Source organism: Carassius gibelio, chromosome B20 (genome assembly GCF_023724105.1).
Source record: "Carassius gibelio isolate Cgi1373 ecotype wild population from Czech Republic chromosome B20, carGib1.2-hapl.c, whole genome shotgun sequence".
Classification (NCBI taxonomy): domain Eukaryota; kingdom Metazoa; phylum Chordata; class Actinopteri; order Cypriniformes; family Cyprinidae; genus Carassius; species Carassius gibelio.
The window spans coordinates 18,183,095-18,205,981 of record NC_068415.1 but is presented as its reverse complement, the minus strand read 5'-3'; the positions used below and the strand labels follow the sequence as shown (position 1 = coordinate 18,205,981).

General features: G+C 36.0%; 2 protein-coding genes across 5 annotated transcripts in view; both read right to left on the bottom strand.

The window, feature by feature from the left end:
• The window catches only part of LOC127983862 (tensin-3), a 39,073-nt gene extending 23,580 nt beyond the window's left edge, over positions 1-15,493 (bottom strand). For 2 of the 4 annotated variants that reach the window (XM_052586226.1, XM_052586227.1), the window contains exons 1-13: positions 15,326-15,493; positions 13,791-13,969; positions 13,626-13,676; positions 13,027-13,149; positions 12,834-12,898; positions 11,943-12,026; positions 10,338-10,447; positions 9,728-9,788; positions 9,534-9,609; positions 9,320-9,449; positions 8,049-8,126; positions 7,844-7,933; positions 934-1,764 (exon numbers count right to left, since the gene is read on the bottom strand). In XM_052586226.1, coding sequence (XP_052442186.1) covers positions 934-1,764; positions 7,844-7,933; positions 8,049-8,126; positions 9,320-9,449; positions 9,534-9,609; positions 9,728-9,788; positions 10,338-10,447; positions 11,943-12,026; positions 12,834-12,898; positions 13,027-13,149; positions 13,626-13,676; positions 13,791-13,940 — 1,849 coding nt within the window. In that variant the 5' untranslated portion in view covers positions 13,941-13,969; positions 15,326-15,493. Of the gene's footprint in view, positions 1-933; positions 1,765-7,843; positions 7,934-8,048; positions 8,127-9,319; positions 9,450-9,533; positions 9,610-9,727; positions 9,789-10,337; positions 10,448-11,942; positions 12,027-12,833; positions 12,899-13,026; positions 13,150-13,625; positions 13,677-13,790; positions 13,970-15,325 lie in introns of those variants that run through there. The other 2 variants (XM_052586228.1, XM_052586229.1) reach the window with 2 other exon arrangements.
• Positions 15,494-16,576: 1,083 nt separating this feature from the next.
• Positions 16,577-22,850, bottom strand: LOC127983872 (MARVEL domain-containing protein 3). Its single transcript, XM_052586254.1, has 4 exons — positions 22,712-22,850; positions 22,015-22,141; positions 21,811-21,923; positions 16,577-17,485 (listed from the first exon to the last, which is right to left on the bottom strand). Exons 2-4 carry the CDS (start codon positions 22,137-22,139, stop codon positions 16,830-16,832), a joined length of 894 nt encoding a protein of 297 aa, XP_052442214.1. The 5' UTR covers positions 22,140-22,141; positions 22,712-22,850; the 3' UTR covers positions 16,577-16,829.
• Positions 22,851-22,887: the final 37 nt, after the last annotated feature.

Below are 22,887 nucleotides of genomic sequence, written 5' to 3'. Positions count from 1 at the left end.
CTCTGTTTATCAATTTGCACTGGCTTCCAATAGCTGCTCGCATAAAATTCAAGGCATTGATGTTTGCCTACAAAACTACCACTGGCTCTGCACCCATTTACCTAAATTCGTTACTTCAGACTTATGTGCCCTCTAGAAGCTTGCGTTCTGCAAGTGAACGTCGCTTGATTGTGCCATCCCAAAGAAGCACAAAGTCACTTTTATGGACTTTATTAAATAAATTAAATGTTCCCTCCTGGTGGAATGAACTCCCCAACTCAATCCGGGCAGCTGAGTCCTTAGCTATCTTCAAGAATCAGCTTAAAACACATCTCTTCCATCTTTATTTGACCCTCTAACTTTAACACTCACTATTCTAATTATATTCTCTAAAAAATCTAACTACCTTTCTAATCTTTTTGTATTCTATTTTCTTTTCATTTATTTTGCAATTGTATATGTATGTGTGTGTGTGTATGTGTAAAGACCTCTAACTAGCTTGCTCTATTCTTTTATTTTTTTATTCTATCTGTTTTCTTTTTATTTATTATATTATTTAAAATCCCATGCTACGTGTACTGTGTTAACCTAACTGAGACTTGTTATAGCACTTATATATCATTGCTCTTTTTGTTGTTTTTGATTGCTTCCACTGTCTTCATCTGTTAGTCGCTTTGGATAAAAGCGTCTGCTAAATGAATAAATGTAAAATGTAAATGTAATGTACGCTGACAATACAATGGTACTGTGATGGTCTCGGATAGTAATACCAAGGTACTTTCAATATTCAGTATGTTACACAATGCTTGCTATATTCATATACTGTGCCATTTATATGACACACCAGGGTATTTTAAAGAATATCACAGTATTTTGTGCAAAAACATAACTAGAAGTATTTGGTGGATTGCTGGCCAGTTGGAATCAATACAATGTATCAGGATTTGCTCTTACCTGACTGAAGGGATTTGGCCCTTCCAACAGAATGCGTCATTCCATTGGTCTGAAGGGAGGCCGAGCGGGTCATGTGACTCTTTGCCTGTGTGGGGACTGGTTCAAAGTCAGGGTCAAGGTCCAGGATCAGCTGATTGAGCTGTTCGATTGACTGATCAACATCCAAAGCCAGTGTTGCAAACTCATCGTCCTTGTCTGGCTCAGACTGCGTCTCTGGAAAGCCACTGTCTGGTAATGAAGGTTTGCTTGCACTTTTTTGGAGCTCCATCTCCTCTCTGTGTTCCAGTCTGTCTGATGGAGTGTGCATGAAAGACGTGGACTGTTGCTGCTTTACCCATATATGTGTCTGATATCCAGAAGGAACTGAAGTGTGTGAGAGAGTGTGAGAGGAATTCACGTCTCTAAATATAGCAGGAAGAGCTTCACTTTGACGATCATATGATTGGACAGAGTTCTGACATTCACCTAAAGACAAGCCAGACATTTTCTTTGAAGAAAGTGTGTCTTTATAGTCTAAAACAGCAGCATTCGGAGCGATGATGTCTTCATCATCATCTATAATATCTGTCTCTCGTTCTAGGAACATTGTTTTACCATTTAAATGACTGGAATGATCAAAAGTAGCTTGATTGGCTTTAGGGTCACATCTTGTGAGGCCTAGAGAAGCTTGTTCCTCCTCCATTCTGAGCACAGGGATCACTCTGGGGAGCTGTGGATGCTCCTCGGAGCCGTAGCTGATTGGAAGCCCAGAGGTTTGTCCTCCAGTCCACTGGGAGGAGCTGGAGAGTCCAGAGTCACTGCTCACAGAGCGTGCACCTTCTTTTTGCTTGGCTGTGGAAGAAAGAAACGAAAAGTTAGTTCAATCACTAGAGAATTAGTTGACCTCTACAATTTGGAACTCATTTAGGACTTATGGTGCATTCAGGTGCTCCTCAAAAGTTCATATTTATGAGTTAAGAAGATGGAATTATTATGTCAGGTGTGTTAGAATCACTTTGAAAGGAGCAAAATAAAGCTAGAATATATAGCAAAGTTGTTGTTGTTACTAAATTTGTGAAGTTGCTGTAAACTAAATGGTTATATATGTATCAGAAATGTTCAAAACCATCAGAATTGTGTTTTATTTTATTTTAAATAATAATTTAATACATTTCAGCAAAATTTAACATCAAAAAGATCCTGAATTTACGGTATCCACCATGTTTTCTCTTACTGGCATCCCTCTAACTTTTATTGTTTTAATGACATTGCGGTGGCATTTACCAGTTTACATAGATACAACCTTTTCAAATATATCTTTGTCTAGCCTATTTCATTTATACTGACACCTGTTGGTGTGGATGAAGCATCATACAAAGGCAAAGTGCAGATTTTAGAGATTTTCCCAGTTGTTATTTGGCATCCATGAACTCTGATATGTGAAAGTAATTCATTTCAAACAAGTTTGTTAAAATTACTACTCATTTTATTTATGTATAACTATTTTAAAGTATCAAAAGTTACCATAGTGACAAATAGGTGTTGAAAACAAAGTCACACCTGTATCCCCTTATCTTCACCCACTCCTCCTACATACATTCAATCGTGTGTGTCATAGTCTGGGGTCCAGCGGAAATATTAACACGTCTATAAAGAGTTGCAGACACCTTAGTCATTACACAAATAAACAGGAACACAAACCTAAATATGTCTTTGTGTGGTCGTTGTGTGTGTTATAGTGAAGACGCATCAAGTCAGCCGACAGCAGCTGAACACAGATCGCAGCAGATAGTGTCATGTGTCATGACACACTCAGAGGCTCACAGCAATGATCCTGACTGATAACACATATCTACTGTACAACATGAAGCCAGAAGGCAGCATCACACACGCAGGCTTGTACAAACACACGCAAACACTGATATTTAACATCACACCACACTCTATGTGTTATGGTTATGATCTGTTTTGGTTTAATATATGGAGGATGTGTTTTTATAGGTAAAACCCCAAAAATGAGTAGGCAATTTTAGTTTTAGCAATGGTTTTGAGTTTTCTCAATGAATACTGAAATAAAGGTTTTGCTGTAAATAAATGTTTTGGTTAACACATTCACAAGATATTCTCACATAAAGATCTTACATCTCATTGTGTTAATCATGCTCTTACGAACTATTCTAACTCAAACTTTTAGGAAAAATACTTTTAAACAAACATTGAAAGAGTTGTTGGAAACTTAATGGTGGTGGCACTGAAATCATGCGACCATGGAGTAGTTCTAGCCTATGTTTAGCTTTTACCTTCTGGTATTTAGGCTTCAAAATTCATTCAAGTTGTGTTTATTTGTGAAGACTGACATGATGAACAAAACATCTATAAATCGTAAACTTAATTTTTTTTAAATAATCACAAATTCTATTGGGCTATTGCCAAGAAAACCAGGGTGAAGACACTATAGACACTATAGATATATGTTATGTACAAATTCTGTATGTACTAACATAAATTTGATACAACTATGTACATACATGCTTTTAATATATATATAAAAAAACCTTATGTAATTACATCTGTGATTAATTTCTGTAACTACATTGTTTACCCTAGCCCTTAAACCACCCTTAGCACGAACCAAACCACAAAACTGCTAACCGTGTCACCTCAATAGTGACAAATTTGTTATGCAATACAATATGAACACATTAAGTACATTGAATTTATATTTTTTTTATGCAAGCATGCACCAAATATAAACTTGGATTGATCACAATGACAAAACTGGTTAAAGTCAACTGGTGAAAAACACAGACCTTTTTAACTAAACCCGTAAAGCTTCCCTAGCCTCTAGAGACTGAAATCCAAATACCAGGCATGCATGATAAAACGCCACAGCTGGCAGCTCTCTCACACACTCACACAGGCATATAAACACACACCCAACAACTGAGATTCAATAGTCATCATACTATCAAACCAACTTTATCATAATCTAAAATAAATGTTCAATAGACCACTTGGAATCAAAACCAAATACGTTAATGTATCATCCAGAACTGCGAAAAATTACAACAAACTTGACTTTGACTTTGCACCTAACAAAAAGTCCACATTAAAAATTATTAAAATGACAACATACTATTATTTCTTCAAATTCTGCCCAGAAATGTTTTAGCCAAGCGCCTTGAGACTGCATAAAACATCAAATGAAAAACCTGAGACTTCTTGTTTCATCTCAAAAGTACTTTAAAAGTGACCTACTGCTGCAACTTTTCTTGATAAATGAAGCCCAACTGCATTCGTTTATCGCAAGAGCTTTCAGCAACTCTCAAAATAAATCAACCGTGTTGCTGCCGAAAGTATATCCCACCACCCTGCACCGCTTCAAAAATGCATGTAGAGTCACAAACCTAATGATTTCCAGAAACATCCTCTCGAATCAGACCCCAAAGGTATCCGAGAAGACTTTGACAATGGAAACTATGACGAAGAGTAAAAAGGCATCTGACATATTTACAAGTGAGAAACAGTGCCTCTACCATACACAAAAAGGAAAAGAAAAAACAAACAACATTTCTTGAAGGAATAAAGAAAGAGGCAAGCGGTCCTGACCGTGTTCATCCTGCAGGCGTCTGTGCACATTTTGTCTTGCTCTCTCTTTCTCTCCTCCTCTCCCTGTGCAGTTTTAAACAGACAGGCAGCTTGCATTCTTTCCCATAAGGTGATAACAGCTCCCCTGGGTCTCTTTTTCTTTCCTCTTCTTCTTTTTCTTTCTCTCAGTCAATCTCTTTCCTCCCTTTCCCCTGTTTTCCCTCCTCCTTTTCCTCTTACAGTACTGCTCGCTCTACCTCTCACTCTCTCTCTCTCTCTCTCTCTCTCTCTCTTCACCTCCACACAGGTAACCCCTTTCAGGTGCCCCTCCTGGGTGTACGGGAAAATCCTGGCTTGGGAAGCATTATTCCACTCAAGCCAGCCAATGCTCCTCGGAATACAGCTGTACACACACACACACACACATATGCTTGTTGTAGAGCGCGAACGGACGCTCGGAGGACCTTGAACTCTCCAAATATGGAGCAAGGAATGTAAACACAAAGGCGGAGTTATGTGTGGGTGGAGGGACGGAGCGCAAAAGAGACAAAGTGAAAGATAAGGAAGGTATTGGTATTGTAAAGAACAAGAGTAGCAGGTAAAAAGAAACTCACAATGATGAAAGAGATGGAAAGAAAGCAAAAGCAAGATAACGAAAGAGAGAGGGGAACTTTTAGTCATTTGGCAGCAGAATTCCTTCAGACTGTTTGTCGCTATGAATGGCAATAATTACAGACATAAAGTGTGTGTTTTTGAGCATGTGTAATTCTATATTTGAGTTTATGCATTGTAAATTGTAAAGGCTGTTTGTGCTCCAACCATGAGGTATCTCTAAATTACATGGCTGCTTGAGATGGAATCACACAACCAGATGTGCATCAAGCCTCAGTCCCATATGACACACACACGCACACACGCATTAAACTGTTGGGATTGATTTTTTGCAGTTGTGCACAGAAACTCCCAACCTTTAAATATCCGGCCCTGGAATTTCCGAGTCTTGTGCATTGCCCTAGCCTAGACTATGTGCAGAAGTGAATAGTAAACATAACAAGTGTAACTTATTTGTTCCCTGATCACTGAACTTTAACTGGACAAGGAGAATAAAGTTCAATTTTGTGGAGTTAAACACTCACTAAGTTCCACTCTTTAAAGAAATTTGGGGTAAGATGGGGTAAGATGTGCCCAGCGGGTAAGTTGAGCCACACTGAATTTTCGGTATCACAATTGCCTACAGTTGAAAATTTTGAGGTTAGTAAGAGTTTCTTTTAAGAAGGAATGATAGTAAATACATTTACAGTATAATGTTGCAAAATATTTCAAATAAATGCAGTTTTTTTTTTTTTTTTTTTTTTCAACAAAGAATATCGAGGAAAAAAAATAATCACAGTTTCCACAAAAAATATTAATCATCAACAGTTTTTTTACAACCATGATTTCCTGAAGGACCATGTGTACTTCAGAAATATCATAGAAGCTGGAACCTTGCAATGTAAATGAAATTAAATAAATAAATGCTTACTTACAACTGTGTTAACCCTGTTATCATCAGATCTTTCCCCTTTTCAAGTGACAAACTTCTTCAAAATAACCAAAACCTTGTTATAATGCCAGTAATATAAATTGTCAATAAAATCATCCCTGCGAGACTTTACGACAAGATTAAGATTTTTTTGCAATACAATGTTAAAATATCAACGTTACCTTGATTTTAAATAGTAAATATCTGATGACTGAAAAGTGGATATATGTAAAGATGTCATCATTGAAAGCACACTGTAGTTTCACAATCTTGGGCACAAGACTTGTAAAATCAAGCTGATCTTTACATATCACCTTATTAGACTGGGATATAGATACATCACAAACAATACAAATACTAAAATAATATTATGGTTGCCATCATTGACATACCATTCAGCACATTTGTTTCACCTCTGTCTTACTTCTCCTTGCCTAGAAGACAACTCATCTTGTTAGTCTGGCTCTTGATTAACAAATGAGTAATTTGGGTCAGTTATGTCTCCATCCTGACTCACTCTCCTCAACAAAACATCATGTAGTTTGAGTAGCTCTGTCTTACTACAGTTCATTTACTGCAGCAACCTTAACATTTAGAGTAATTACAAACCCTCAAGGAACGCAGCCAGGGCAACAGCGCTGAGTGCTGTGGCGATACTATGGTAACTGACAGGCCTGGTTTGGAACTCATTATGGTCTGGAGGCTTAAGGCCAAACAAGATTAGGTTAGGGTCAAATACAAGAACTTTACTATTATTGTAGGTTAAGTTTTCCATTCATTCTGAACAGTCCCGTACAGTCTCATGTTCCAATTAACCTCAGCACACAGTGCCCAGACTTAATAACAGTATTAGAGGTATAATGTGTTTCCTGTAGCAGACCAACTTGACAATTACTAGACCATTACGTACCTTCATGTCTCAGAAAACTATTCTTTGCATCCTGAAGTAAACACTGCATACATGTGCATTCATGCTTTTGTTTTCTATCCTAAAATAAATCCCACATTCCCGTGGTTTCAGCCCCTCAAGAGGCACATGAAGTACTATAAAACATGTTCTGAATTAGTTAGTGAACGCAAAGCTAGATTTAGTGTGCTTGCAGTATGTTAATAAAGATATAGTAAAGTGTATGTAGTATACAACTAAATGTGATTCATTCTTTTCCCAAGTAATATTCTAAAACAGACCAACACTTGTGAATTTTAGATAAATATTGTGAAAATAATTTTTTATTTCAGCAATTTAGCTCACATTTAATTTGCTATATATCATTGAGGTTAGTTATCTCATGGGACATTATTACAAGGGCTAAATCTCAGTAAAAAAATGTTAAAGGTCTTATTGCACTAATGCTTTTTTGTTTTTAACATGAAATACTTTTTTTAAATTAGAACAATTTGGAGTGAATTCTCTATTTTAATCTAAAACCTAATATAATGACTGTTGTACACACTTTCACAATAAAACACAATAATAAATCACAAAGTGATAATTGTTGTGTTTTAAAAGTTCTGTTGGCAACAACAATACTTTTTTACTGTATGCTGATCAATTTTGCAGTTTCATATATCATTTTGTTCTTCATAATCAGGTTTTTGTTTTAATGAATAGAAAGTTTAAAAAGAGCAGGGTTATTTTAAGTAGAAACATTCTGTCACATTATATGCCTTAACTATTGACTTTTAATGATTTAATGTGCCCTTCCTGAATAAAAAAGTACCCCCCCCCCCCCATAAAAAAAACAAAAAACCTCTATTCTAGTTCTATTCAAGAGCAGTATTGGAGACATTATAAAGAGCTTGAGAAGTCCAGTCTTTTACCTGCTTCTGTAAGATTTTCCCACTGAGCCTTTAGTGAATCCAGAGGGTCATTTTCAGTGACTGCTGAACTGTTCTTCCAGTAGCCAAAATCTCAAAATGGAGATACACGGAGTGTTAATTTACAACTAAATGAATTTCTTCCTGAACCAGCTATATTGAATAATCCACATAAAACACCTTTCTTTCCAGAGAAATGTGAGGATACCTGAAGCAAGGGATGGGTTTCTGTCGGCAATTTCTGAAAAGAGCAGCTCCACCACACCTTCCCCTGGGAATCTTGGGTCTTGAATGGAGACAAGAGCAAATGATGACTGAAAGGGATGAAAGGTATGGAAAAAACTACACTGCACAGCAATGTGGGAACATCAACACACACAAGTTCAATGACAGCTGATTTATCCGTGACTTGTAAGCACATTAGTCACAGCAATGTGACAGTTTTGTTTTTCTGTCCCTCCAAAAGTACAGTTGAGTAAGGCTTCCCATTGCATAAGGAGCAAAATAAAGTGTTAGTGTAAAGAGTTAAGCTGTCTGTCTCTTTCTTAGATCTGCTTGGGTCACTGTGTGTCTTCTCTGTCATTATTTACCAAAAACACTCTGAAAGCACTTGCTCACATGCTCAGTCACACGCACACTCATATACTAGGAAAAGGGAACCTGTACTAAAAACTATGAATTTCCCAACATCACATTCAAAATATCAAAGAGTATCTGAAGACAACTGTTAGTGGATGTAGGAAATCAGTTTCTTTCCTTTAGGAAAACACATAATGGCAAAGATAGACATTATTTCTACAATAAAACAAAAACATTAATATGTATTATGGACACTTTGTATTTCCCCCATTATTTAAATAACATGGGGAGCTAATTCCTCTCTAACTCTTAAAATAATTCCCTTGCAGACCATTTACAGTTCATGATTGTATTCAGTCCATTTCAGTGTTATTTTAGTATCACTGATATATTATAATAGTTTTTATTTATATTTAGATTTTAATTTTAGTTGAAAGTTTCCAGAATTGCCATGTTTTTTTTTTTATTTTTTTAGGTTTTATGATTAATTTTTATACTGTTTATTTTATTTATTTTTTAACATTTTAGTACATAAACTTAAACTAAATGAAAATGGGAATTGACACATAAGCAACTAGCTGAAATAATATAGGTTTAAGCTTTATATATTTTGATTTATTTCAGTTCAGTTTCAGTTCTCCAAGTAAATACAGCCATAGTTCATCACACCAACTGTGAACATTTTCCATTAACATTCCTCAACCAGATTTACGGTTCAAATATTTGATGCCAACATATCTATTGATTTATCTGAAAAGATAAAAAGAGCTTGTTCTGGATACAAAATAAACATTATTTGGCTTGTTATTATTCAAATGGCAATCCTTTCCTAGATTCCTATCTTCAAAAAACTTTGCGACACTTTGAGTGCAAGGGTTTGACCAAAACTACTTTGTGTACCTTCGTTTGCATGATCAAGGTCTTCTTTCTGCAAGGAAAGTTGGTCTCCATACAGAGTGCCGGTGTGGAACTGCACACCAAACACGGTCTCGTGAATCATCATGGTATCATTTATGTGATAGCATGCAATCTGCAGAGAAAGCAGAAATGAAGACGCTACAGTGTGCAGTTTTTAAAAGATTAGTGCTGTCTGTCTGTCTGTGAGATATCTCACCATGAAATCACCTCTAAGCATCTGTGGGGGCTCCAGAGCAAAACACACTCTGTCTGTCTGACCTACAGCGACCTGCCTGAGAGTTATACACAAGCACTAAATATACACATACTATAAATACATGGATAAACATGATGATACACAAAGTATGTTCAGAATTTTACATTATATTCATATAATATCTGGTGTCTTACTGCACTCCTGATGTGTAAACTGCCTGTGTGTCTTGATACACTCTGATAAACAGCTGACACACTGAAAACAAACAGTCCCAGAGGAAAATTGTATTACCTTTTTGTTAGAGTTAACAAAATAGAGATCTCAGTAAAGTTTCGAGTTTCAACTTTGCCTCAGATGTTTCTTTTCGACTCCCTTTGTTAAAATAACGATATAAAATATTCAACTAAATACAGAATGCATATCGTAAATTAAGAACTGTAACTTTTACATGGAGGTCAGAGCTTAGATAAAATGGATTTGAAAGAATTTGATACAGAAATACTTTTACAGAATTTCTAAATCTAAGTTACATACACAATTTACATACATTTACATTTGTGGTACACATAAGAAAGAAATGAGAGTAAGATAACAGAACTTTCATTTTTGGGGGAAATAATATTGAAGTAAGATTACTGAAGTATTTGTTTAAACAGGAAAACTGAGAGATTCTGAGAAAGATCTGTTCTCTGGCAATGTATATTAAATTGGATGACAAACTCCTAAAATTACTTGGAAACTAAAAACACTATTTCACTTAAAGGTTAAAAGACTGGATGTACGTCATATGAGTGTTTTTATCACCTGTAGGGTGGAAGTCAGGAATGGGATGGATATTGATGCCATGGATGAAGAGCGGGGAAGAGTTTAAACGGATCTGATGGGTAAGGAGTCTGCCAAACACCTGCACATACCTGAAACATCCACAAACACCTCAGTCACTCATATTGACAAGACAATACTAAATCAGGCTTCATAACACCAGCACAACTTCAGATGATGTCAATAATAAAACAGTAAAAAGATGCATCATCTTGGTTTATTTGGCTATTTTCAGCATTTTAAAACAAAGGGATTTAGGGGGAAGAAAGAATGCATGAATATTTCCAAATAAACTACTGTAGCCAAAGGTGTGAAAAGTATGGGCGCCCGTTTCCACCACAAGATTAAAAATCAATAATTAATCATAAAAAAAGGCAATTCCAACTTTTTATCCCAAAATTCTGTCTTGTTTTTTTTTTTTCTTAATGTAAAAAAAGCAAAAACACGGTATTATGAGCAACAGTCAGAATTGCAATATAAATTCCTACTTTTTTTCTTGGAATTCTGACTTTTTATAAACTCACAACTGTGAGTTAACGTGTCTTTTCTCTCTGAATTTATAAATTTATGTTCCCCAATTTTACATTTCTCAATTGTAAAAAAAAAAAAAAAAATCTGTCTATTTAACTTACAATTGTGTTTTTTCCTCACAGCTCGCTAGGAGCTTGACAATGGCAATCTGACCAATCATAATGCCGATTCTGCCATTTTGTCAGACAAACAAACCAGACAGGAGAATAAATGAATGTTGGTGGACTCAAACTTGAACAATTATGTATATTGACATCTTTCTGCAGTTGAAAGAAGATCCCTTCCGATGTTCATTCATGCTTATTTTGTGCTATAATAACTAGTAAAGAGGAAAAGATAATCGGTTCAAGTGCCACTTGAACTGAGGCGCTACAGTTCTGAGAAAAAGAAAAGCTAGATATAAATTTAAACTTGCAAGATATAATGTAAACTTAGAACTAAGAAACAACAAAGTGTGTTGTGGAAACAAGCTTCCAAAGAAAAGCGTTACTGATTCTGAAAGCCGAAAAAATTTACGTTTCTCCATTGATTTAATGCTATTCTGGGTACACCTAACTATCAAAGAGAATAAATAGCTTCTATATAGTGTTGCCAAGAACAGCTTCTTTGTGTTGTTCCAGCAAAAGATCAGAGAAGAATATTTATGTTGCCATTTTTGAAGCTTTACAATAACTCATCTTCCAAAAAGTGTTTATAGAGTCAATAGAGATAAGAGAGCATAAGGGATGGAAGATTATAGCGCACTAAAAATCAGGGGAGAAAAAATTGCACATGCATGAGGGATGACAGGCGGTGTCTTTCAGCATGATGTAAAAAAAAATACATTGTAAAATGAAGATATTTCACAGAAAAAGGAAGTGGGAATAATATGAGGACATCCACATTGCATAGGGGGATTTCCTCTCATGAATGTGTCTCTGTGTGTAACCTTTGCTCATGACAGACTGCTGAGTGACCGACAGCCATAACAGCACCAACACCTCAGTATGCCTCCAGGTGAAAAGCAACAGGAACGAAGGGAAAAAGAAAGTTAATGCATAAACAAATGAGCCTTGCCTTTTCTGAGATGGAGTCATAAGGCTAACCATTTTATCACTGAAGAACTTCTTCATGGAGTACAGCTCTAACGCACGTTCCTCACTGAAAGACACAAACGAAAGGATAAACAAATCTTTCTGTTTGGTCGACTATGCAATCATTTAACATACAGTGCATGCCACAACATGCAGTTCACAATCAATTCACGATGATTTTATATATTTAAACACAGATTTTTGAAATGATGCCAGATGAAGCTATTAAGATTACTAGTAAACATTATCATGTTACAGCAGAAAATTACAGGTTTGGAACAATATGAGGGTGACCAAATGATGATAAAATGCTCATTTTGAGTAAACAATCCCTTTAAAGGTCTTAAAATAAACAGTAGATCCAAAAATCAATGTTCTGTCATGTTGTTCCAAATGCATATGACTCTCTTTCCTCCGAATGAATGATTACCAGAAACAATTGCTCTTGTAACAATTACTGAACAAAGCTTTCAAACTGGATTTGTGAACTAGTTCAATTGACTGAAAAGATCCAAATCAAAAAATGATTTATTCAAAATCTGGACGTTGCTAATGATTATATTCGACTTAAATTTGAATCTGTTCCTTATACATAGCTATCAAATTAATTTTGAAAAAATGAAATATAGTGCATGATCAAAAGGACTATTTTTATGTTCTATTTCGAAACTTGAACGTGCCAGAGACCATTTATTTTAATCACACAGAAACTACCGCAGGTTTAAAATGGCATGGGTGAGGGTGAGTATATAGAACCAAAATTGTCGTTGTATTGAGATGAACTAACTCATTAAGCAGCTCGTCTGAAATAACAGTCGTCTTATTAAAGATTTTTTTAACTTGTTAACAATGAATCTGAATTGTTAAGTGGTACCTGGTGGACACATTAGATAGCTGGATGTAAGAAGATATTACCACACCCACTCTGTCTCTGCTGCCCTATGAGAGACATAGGAAGACATTAACCAACATGTAAATTCCTACAGGACGGAGTCAAAGTCCCAGAGACAAATAGGCCTAATGGACTTCAAACCTGAGAATGAACATCAAATGTCTTTAAATCTCACTTTGCAGTGTAGCAGCAGCACGTTTTCAGAGTGTGCCCTAAGCCAACTGTCCATGTTTTTACACACTGAACACAGCAGATGGAGCGATGGAGCTTTTCCTTCTGGCCATCCTAGATCCACCACCTAACAGTCAGAGATGTGAGGTCACAGTTTAAGAATTCCATTTCAAATAAATGCTGTTCTTTTAAACTTATATTCGTCAAAGAATCCTGACAAAATGTTCCATGACAAAATAATATTTAGCAGTTTTCAAGATTCATAATAAGAAATGTTTTTGTTTTATTTATTTTTTTTTTTTGAGCAGGAAATCACCAGCGTTTCAATCACCATAATATATATATATATATATATATATATATATATATATATATATATATATATATATATATATTGTATTACAATAAAATACTATAATGTAATACTATTTGAATAATGATATTTCTCAATATTACTATTTTGGATCAAATGAATGCAAAATTGGTGAACATAAGAGACTTATTTCAAAAACATTACAAATCTTACCAACCCCAAACTTTTTATGGAAGTATGCATACCATTACACTTCATTAACAGTCACATGACACACAGTTTATCTTTACCCTGTGGTTCATCCTGCTGAGATCATCACTGTGTTCGGATAAGTTAATGACCTGCGTGCAGGAAAATAAAGGTTTTGTTCCATGTGACTCCAATAGCAACAGTCTACTATCAGTCAACAAACAAACACAATGGCACCGGATTCGTTTGTTTTCTTGTCTGCTCACCATGTATCGATCTGCATGTTTGGACTGCAGCATCTGCGTGATGCTGCGCAGGTTGTGCTGGTACGTCTGCTCTGTGCAGGACTGGTGGAAGGTGATGCTAATGATACACTCCGTAATGTAGTCCAGGTCAAATTCAGATCCCTCCGCCATCACGATAGTGTTCCCTCATGGAAGGAGATCTGCAGAGAGGATGAGACTGGCTTCAGTTCAATAATGTGAACACAAATACTTTACAAGAGAAATCTGACACTTCAGTCAGTTTATGAAAGTCGTGTGTATAGTAGTGTTCTGTAGTGGAAATGCTGATGGTGGATATTTTATTACAGATGTCATGAAAATATAGTTCCAACCATCAGCATTTCCACTGTGGTCAAATGGTCATCTCCTTTTTTTAAAGGTCAAAGTTTTTTTTTTTTTTTTTTTTTCAGTCCCAGATTAGGATTTAATTGTAATAGTGAAGTAAACGTTAGCATTCCACTGAGGGGCAGGGTGACAGTTAACAGGTTAAACTTTTCAACCAGGAGAGTAGGCTATGACAGACATTTGAAAAGTAGGAAAAAATAAATAAAAAAGAAGATACTTTACAAAGTGACTTCAGGGAATCAGAAAGAACACAAAAAAGGCCTCATGAAGAAACCAAACATTATTATCTGTATTTAAAACCCAGAGCGTAAAAGGAAACTGAAACCACAGTCTGATTAAGCAGCAACATTTCCTTCATTAAAGATTCAGAGTCACAAGATAAAAAACTCTCTCACACCAAAGACGCTTCCTCTATTTTTTTATTCACTATTTCCTTTTACTCAGAAAAGATAAGACATAATAAGTTCATAATAATACTACTTTGTGAATTACAATACATGTATGCCTAACCAGAGTCAAAATATAATTCTTTACAAAGTTCAATCAAATTAGTTCCTTTTTTCAGCCTACTTATTTTCTGACCCACGAACACATGTAGTGCGCAAGACAACACGACTTCCAATACGCAAACACATGACAGCCTACGGGGCTCTTTAGTGGCATTGTCTGACCCTTGGCACGTGATAAGGTAAAAACAGATCAATTGAACTGAAGAAAGACTCAATATTAGACCAATCAGACTGTTTGTTTTGTGAGCGGACTTGAAATAAGTGGACACACCTATTGACAACACATAAAGAGACAGAGAGGACTTTGCTTCTCGTTTCTATTTACATCTCTGTATAAATACCAGCTTCCAAACCTACCCATTCTCCACTTCAAGCAAAGCTTTATTGTCCATGTATTGCAAAACAGATATAACCTTATACTTAAATTACACAGCAGATCAGATTCACCCACCTTCACTTTCAGCATTGCACACCTAGACCATGTGCTCCTCGTGTCAGTGTACATACATCTGGTCACTAATGTACAGTATGTTTAATCCTTAACCTGTCTTTAACCTTCAACTTGATCCATTAGAAAAGATACAAAAACTCAAATTACGTACTGATGGCTCACCTGAGTGCTGTCTTCAGCGAACAATATAGAAACAGCTGAAAAAAACTCACCCTTCTGTCTTGCTGAAATCTCCTCTCTATAGTCTTCTGAAAACCTGTGAACAAGAAAAGAAATGCAGCACAAGGCTCTGTCTGAGCTCTCATGTACTTTGGCCGTAGTGCTGTATGTGCGTGTGTTCACCCGTTGTCAGCACTTGCTGTGTGGTAAGCATGAGTAAAGAAACAGTACCAGGGGAACACACCTCCCTATTACAAAAGAAAAAGCCCTGAGTCACACAATGTAGACATATGATGTAGTAATGTCTAGATTTTTTCTTTGCGTATTAGAAAGACCAGACCTGACATAGAACTGATTGTGACATGAAAATACACAGAATTATCAGTAACCCATTGATTTCTAAATAATTCACAAAACTATGTGAGCTTTTTTTTTTTTTTTCATCCATATACTGTAACTGGGTCATAATGGTTAAATATTACCAGCGTGTGCATTTGAGATGCCTGGTGTTTCTAGAGTTGCGAGATTATGCCTGTCAATCACAGCTATGAAGGAGTGTGACAGCTGAAGCTTCACAAAACAGTGGAAACTTGTGTTAGGGATGTGAGGTATGTACAGTTAGTGCTCTTTAATGCACCTGCTAATTGATTCCAAACAACGCTGTATCCATAAGGAATCTTCAAAATCGTTTTTAATAATGTCTCGAAAATGATTATATAAAACATTTGTATAATGAATGCTGAAGTCACATTCGGCGGGAAGGCTATTTAAAGTCATGTATGATAGTACATGTGAGGTCAGACTGAGGGGCCGAAAATGGATGTGTATCTGCTGCCCCCTGCTGGATAATCAGTCAAAGAAGAAAAAAAGCCATCATTTACTCACTTCTCGTGTCATTCCAAAACTGTATGACTTACTTTATTTTGCAGAATGCAAAAGTAGATATTTTAAGATAGAAATTAATATTACTTGGTTGGAACAGCAGTTACGCTAATTATGTCTCTATATGTTTCTCTGTTTTGCCTAGGATTTAAACAAACTCTAGTCTGGATCAAGAACATGATACAAATTCTTAAATACAAATCTGAAAATTATGTAAGATGCGTTGTTTTCTGGAAATTTGATGTAAATGAAATGAATGTAGAACATTTGAACATAAAAAAGGCAAATATCTGCCAGTGGGCTTATCTGTCTCATATTTATCTTGAACACGCATATCTGAATTTGCATCTCAAGTAAACTCATTTTCTATTAAGGACGTTTAGATGTTTGAATTGGAAACAAGACGAAAATACTGACAAATTTATTGAATATTAAGAAGTTTATTCATGAGGGTAAATGCAACAGTTTTAATTTATTATATACAGGAATTATTCAGTGCTTTCTAAATGAACTGATACTGAACTGAAACCAGAAAACCATTAAAAATTGTACTTCAAAAAATTCTAAAAACAGTTGTTGTTTTTTTAAAGTAAAAAAAAAAGAAAAAAAAGAAAAAGAAAAAAAAAATCATTTTTATGTACATCCATTCCAGAGTCCATATATTTCCTGCACAAATCAGACATAATCGTCAGGATCAAGAAGTGTTTTCAAAGGACCTCTGGGTTGTTCTCTGCGTTCGGCTTCAAAGCGCTCACGCTCCTTAAAGTAACGATTGACATCCTGGATTGTTTTTCCCGTAAAAAAGGTCCCAACAGCATACAGCATTGCGGTTATAATTCCAAACAGTGCAACAGATGCATCTCCCCCATTCACACTGCAGTTCATCCAGGTATATCCATTACGAGCATACAGTCGTTCACGCCGAGTGCACACATCAGTTGAGTTCACCGAGATCACGAAGTGCAGATACAAACCTACCGCAACCACGTAAGCAACTGCACCAATGATCTGGAATGCAAACTGTCCAATCAGGAGCTTCCGTGGAAGCCTGTGGGGGGGTTTGCTGCTGGACACTATGAATAGGAGTGAAAGTGCACCAAAGGTAAGGCTGAAGGCCACACCGCCATAGACTCCCGGTGCTCTCAGCTGTCCGTACTGCATGTCAAGCTCACGCACCTGCTGTAGCTCCACCCCCTCAAAAGGAATTATGGCATCAACAAAGCTCGTTCCACCCATACCCATCGCAGACATACCCAGCTGTGACATGTGAGCGGCCACCACGCAGATGAGCACCAACGCATTGGTTAGCACGGCGCATATTAACACAATACCTGAAACAAAAACAGAAACACATGCAACTTAGAAACTGCAAACTTGGTTGGAGCAGGAAGTTTCTTAACTTTTTAATGCCTAAATCTTCTAAATATGATGCTCAGTCGTGTGAGGAATGCCCATCGTTAAATTTTCTGTAAGGGTAGGGTTTCTATCCAATATCATGATATAAAATAAATGGTTTAGTCTTACCTAACAGATGTATATAAAATAAATAAAATAAAAAATTCTCACCCCAGTATTATTTTTTCTGTCCAACTTTAAGTCACTATCCAGAACAAATCCCAGATTTTTTACACTAATTTAACATAACCAGTCAAAGAAGTTGCATTAAAGCACATCATGTTTTCTAGGGCCAAACACAATGACTTTCGTTTTGTTTTCGTTAAAGGGGGGGTGAAATGCTATTTCATGCATACTGAGTTTTTTACACTGTTAAAGAGTTGGATTCCCATGCTAAACATGGACAAAGTTTCAAAAATTAAGTTGTACGTTTGAAGGAGTATTTCTGTTCCAAAAATACTCCTTCCGGTGTGTCACAAGTTTCGGAAAGTTTTTTTCGAGTATGGCACTGTGTGACGTTAGATGGAGTGGAATTTCATTATATGGGTCCTGAGAGCACTTCTCCCGGAAGAGCGCGCGCTCCCATATAGCAAAGCACTGAGAGCACAACAGACTTCACTGATCAGAGCGAGAGCGTCGCGAAATGTCACAAAAGGAGTGTGTTTTTGGTTGCCAGGGCAAGACAACCCTGCACAGATTACCTAAAGAGAAACAGCATTAAGGGACCAGTGGATGGAGTTCATTTTTACAGAGCATCAACGGAGTTGTGTAAGTGTTTGTGTTTGTTCCCTGCATTTCGAAGATGCTTGTTTTACAAACAAGGCCCAGTTTGACGACGGATTTGCGTATCGTTTATTTCTTAAGGATAATGCAGTCCCAACGAAAAAGGGTCACGATCGTGTGTTGGAACCGCATGCAGTGAGTAAAACGGCTTTAAATATCTCTGTGTTGTTAACTTAGCTGTCGGCGTGTAAGCACATCAAGTAACTGGCTCACTGGCAAATAAATCTGCGTATCTACAGCATAACAATGGAATTAGAGTTGTTCTGATTCCGATACTAGTATCAGAAATATCTCCGATACCACAACAAATTCTGGCACCAGCATTGGCGAGTACCCGATAACATTTTCTTAAACAAGACCTAGTTATGACCGCTAGTTTTGCCTATTCTATATCTCTGTGGGTGACGGGCGCAGATGCGCGGGAGCTCGCTGTTTTGTAGTCTCCGCTGTGTGTCACTATATGAGGACACGAACGCATAAACAGTCACTTCATGAAAATTTACCGTTTCATTTGAGAAAACTGTCATATCATAAACACTGACACTCAAAGATCTTCATGGCAGCCCATTAAAATAAATGTTCGGTTTAACTTAAGTAAATTGACAATATATTAAGCTACTGTTGTAGCCTACAGTAGATTTAGCTATGTCTCTATGTAGTAATAATAGTACGTCTCTATTAATAATAATAATAATAATAATTATGCCTAGACGCTTGCTTGTTTTTCACTTGTTTTGTTGTAAAGAGATTATCTGATTAATATATCATTTTTTATATTCCTAGACTTATTTGTTGCAGTTTTTTAAACAGTTATATTGTAAAACTAAAATACCTTTTTTGGTTTGCCGTGTTAGATTTTTGGCTGCATTTGAAGTTATTTTTTGCTTCAGAAAATAAATAATACTGTCAAATTCATGTCAGGTAATAAAAATACTGTAATGAATACAGTAGTTCACCATGTATTTGTTCATGTTTTATTAAGGGATCAGTCTGAAGCACACCATAAAATAATTCTAGCAATTTACACAGGGCTAGTAGTACATAAAGCTGTATATACAGATACACACCCAAGTATCGGATCAGTACTCGGTATTGACCGATACCCTGAGCCCAGGTATTGGAATCGGCATCGGGAAGAGAAAAAGTGTATCGGAACATCTCTAAATGGAATGATACTTCATATTTCTGAAAAATGGCCCCCAATGTTACCATATAAAGGGAAAAAAGAATTGGGGCAATAATTGAGCCTTGTGGGAGTCCCCAAGGAAGATGTAATCTTGATAAATTACAGTCTAACAGAAAAAATATATATATTTTTTTTCATTACCTTTTAGGCCAACCCAAGTGTTCCAAGTGGTTAATTAAAATCTCATGGTCCACCATATCGAATGCTGCACTAAAATATTTTCGCCATTATCTAGTGAAACAAAGATGTCAATTAACACTTTGACCAACAGTGTCTCAGTGCTATGGCAGGGCTTAAAGGATGACTGAAAGGGCTCACCAAATTGGATTCATAGTGATATCTGCTTTTAATTGCTTAAAGAGCACTTTTTCTAAGGACCCTTACCGTGAATAAAAAAGGTACATTTGAGATTGAACTGATCCTCTATTGCCATTTTATGCCTACTCTAGCATGCTTAAAATCTGCTGGACAGGTGCCCTGGCTCAGGCATTTGTTAATTAGGTTCAACACCGTGGTCCCTACACTAGCAAAAATCTGCTTAAAAAGGCGAGGCGACATAACATCACCTTTAGATTAAGATGTACAACAATATCTGCCAAAACTGGAAGGGTAATATGATGGAATTCTCTCCATTGAAATGATGGAACCACCTGCAACTTCTGTAATGTATAATGTAAACCAACAATTGTATCATTAAAAATATTCAAAAAGTCTTCGCAATTTAGGATTGAAGGATCTCGATACCTGCTTTGACTAGGATTAATAACCAAAATTATATATTTTACTCTTAAATAAATTAATTTCAATAAATAAAAATAAAAATATATTTTTTTATGTATATATTTGAATCAAAAGAGGATTACTACTAGAGGATTTATCCTTTTTATGCAGTTTATATATATATATATATATATATATATATATATATATATATATATATATATATATATATATATATATATATATATATTTTTTTTTTTTTTTTTTTTTTACCTCAAGTATTTTTTTTGTAATTAATCTTGTTTAATTAACTTAATATACAAAAACCCCAGATTCTGTTAATAAAACCGTTTGAAAACAGAAGAGATACAAGAGGAAATATGGAGGCCTTCAAATATTGTTTTGAAAAATGGTTGGACTTTAAAGGGACAATAAGTAACTTTTTAGGTATTTTATTATCTAAAATCAATATTTTTATTCATAAATATGCCCTCAATGGTGTACAAATACCTATGCCAATGTTTAAACTAATCCTTGTAAATGAAGAATTTATTATCTTTATATACATGGGACGGGTAGGTCGGGTTTTTTTATATCTAACAATGCATATAATTCAGAAAATATAACGAATAAATTAGACATAACTACTAATTGCAATATTTCATGTTTTCCACAGTCAGTAATTCATACTGTAACATTCGTTTGTTTATGGTCATGTTGCAGTTTGTTTGAAATAACACACCTGTTCACCTGAAGGAAAACTCGACGAAGTGCTATTAGAAGACATCCTGTCAAAGCTTTTTGGTACATATCGCCTACCGTAGATGCAACGCGCATTTGAAAAAGCGAGGCGCTGGAGAGCAAAATTAGTTTGAATGCAAAATACAATTTCACCACTAGATGGGAGTAATTCCTACTTAGTGTCCCTTTAAGTCAAAATGGACGAGAATATTATAGAAAACCCCTTACTCCTACAAAGACAATCAATATATCTGTAAGTGCCCTTAAATTTCAGTTTTATTGTGTGCAATGGAGCATGTTTTTAAGTGTGTGAAAGAAAAACATACTGACATGTATGTGCCCCATTTTATGAACTTTTGTTTATACAAGCATGCAAATACAGGTCACCTGCTACCATAACGCAAGTTAAAACTTTTTTTTTTTATATATTAAAATAAAAATGACATACAGTAATACACATAAACAGTAATACACTGTATATTGCGAGTATGAGAAAAAAAAAATTGTTACATATCTCTCAGGGTTTGAAAATGAAAGATTGGTATCAACAAGCTTAAAAAAGCCAAACCGGTTAGACCAGCGGAAAGGAGGAAGGGGGGTAAAATACACTGTGTCATGTCAGAAGGTGTGACTTGAGCTAGACTGAAACCAGACCTGTGTGAGTGCATGTTAAAAAAATCTGACACCCAAATTCAGAGAATTAACTGAAACTGGTTTCAGACATTTTGACGTAGTTTTTTAGATACTTAATTCCAACATACACTGCAGCGTTTGCCTTTCAGTCTAATATTCATCTCCCATCCATAGTTACATCCGTCTGTGAATGCCTACCTCTCCTGGAACAGATGTAAGAGCACTTTGACTGCCTGTGCTCCTCTCGAGGAGCGCTCCTCACATGTCTCTGAGAAGAACCCCTGGGGTAGTACGGCGGCTGGCCAGATGACCTGGGTCAGATACAATTATAAAAGATGAAAAACAAATTCCGGTTTAATGTGTATGTTGTTGTTTATTTGAACAGGCAGAGTGTCATCTCACCTCTCACTGCCTGATCGCTCTCTAGGATTGTCTCGTTGGCTGCGGGGCTCTCGGTCTCGCCTCTCACTATAGTGTCCCCCATTTCTCTCTCTCTGCGGACGATGGTTTCTTGTCGACTGGCTCATTGCTTCATGAGGGAAATATGCTTTGGTGCATTATGTGCTTATAGCATAAGTTTACATATTTTACACAACCAGAGATAATGACTTTGAGGCAACCCAGAGACCCCAACATAAAAAGGGATGTAAATGTAATAATAATTTTAATTTATTTATGTACATACATTTTATGTATGTCTCAATTATAGAATGTACGTTTTATTTATTTATTTAGGGTTAATTTTTTCTATTTTCTTCTCACAGACTCATAACACCATAACATCCAGAGGTCAATAGATTTATTTATTTATTAGATTTATAGAGTAGCCCACAATCTCTATTATTATCCATCATTAACGCTACAAAGATTTTTATGTAGGCTAATGTAGTTTTAATGATATATATATAAGCAAATCTGTCAATTATATCTTAATCACAATCCTTCTGTTTCAGCTTTCTGCCTCACCTGCGCCTTAGTTTCGGTAAAGAAGTTTCAATCGTCTCATTTCAGATGACTTCAGCCAAAACATTAAACTTTATTTTTTTCTCGTATACATATAAAATAATGTTTCTATACACATTGAACAGACACATCTTACCTGCTTAATAGACGTCGATCACATTTGTTTAGTTTTTCCTAATCAAAACTGCAGACATGAGATTTTGACCGAACCTTGTCAGTGAAGTCACGCGATGATTACCTGCAATGGGTGGAGTTGAGGTGACAGACGTACCCACGCGCATGTCTATGTCCACGCGTACCCAGCCCATAACG

Coding starts and splice junctions, on each gene's coding strand:
- LOC127983872 (XM_052586254.1), bottom strand. CDS start 22,139: ATGAGCCAGTCGACAAGAAACCATCGTCCGCAGAGAGAGAGAAATGGG. Junction 21,924..22,014: donor GAGCGATCAGGCAGTGAGAG/GTGAGATGACAC, acceptor TATCTGACCCAG/GTCATCTGGCCAGCCGCCGT. Junction 17,486..21,810: donor TTACATCTGTTCCAGGAGAG/GTAGGCATTCAC, acceptor TTTTTGTTTCAG/GTATTGTGTTAATATGCGCC.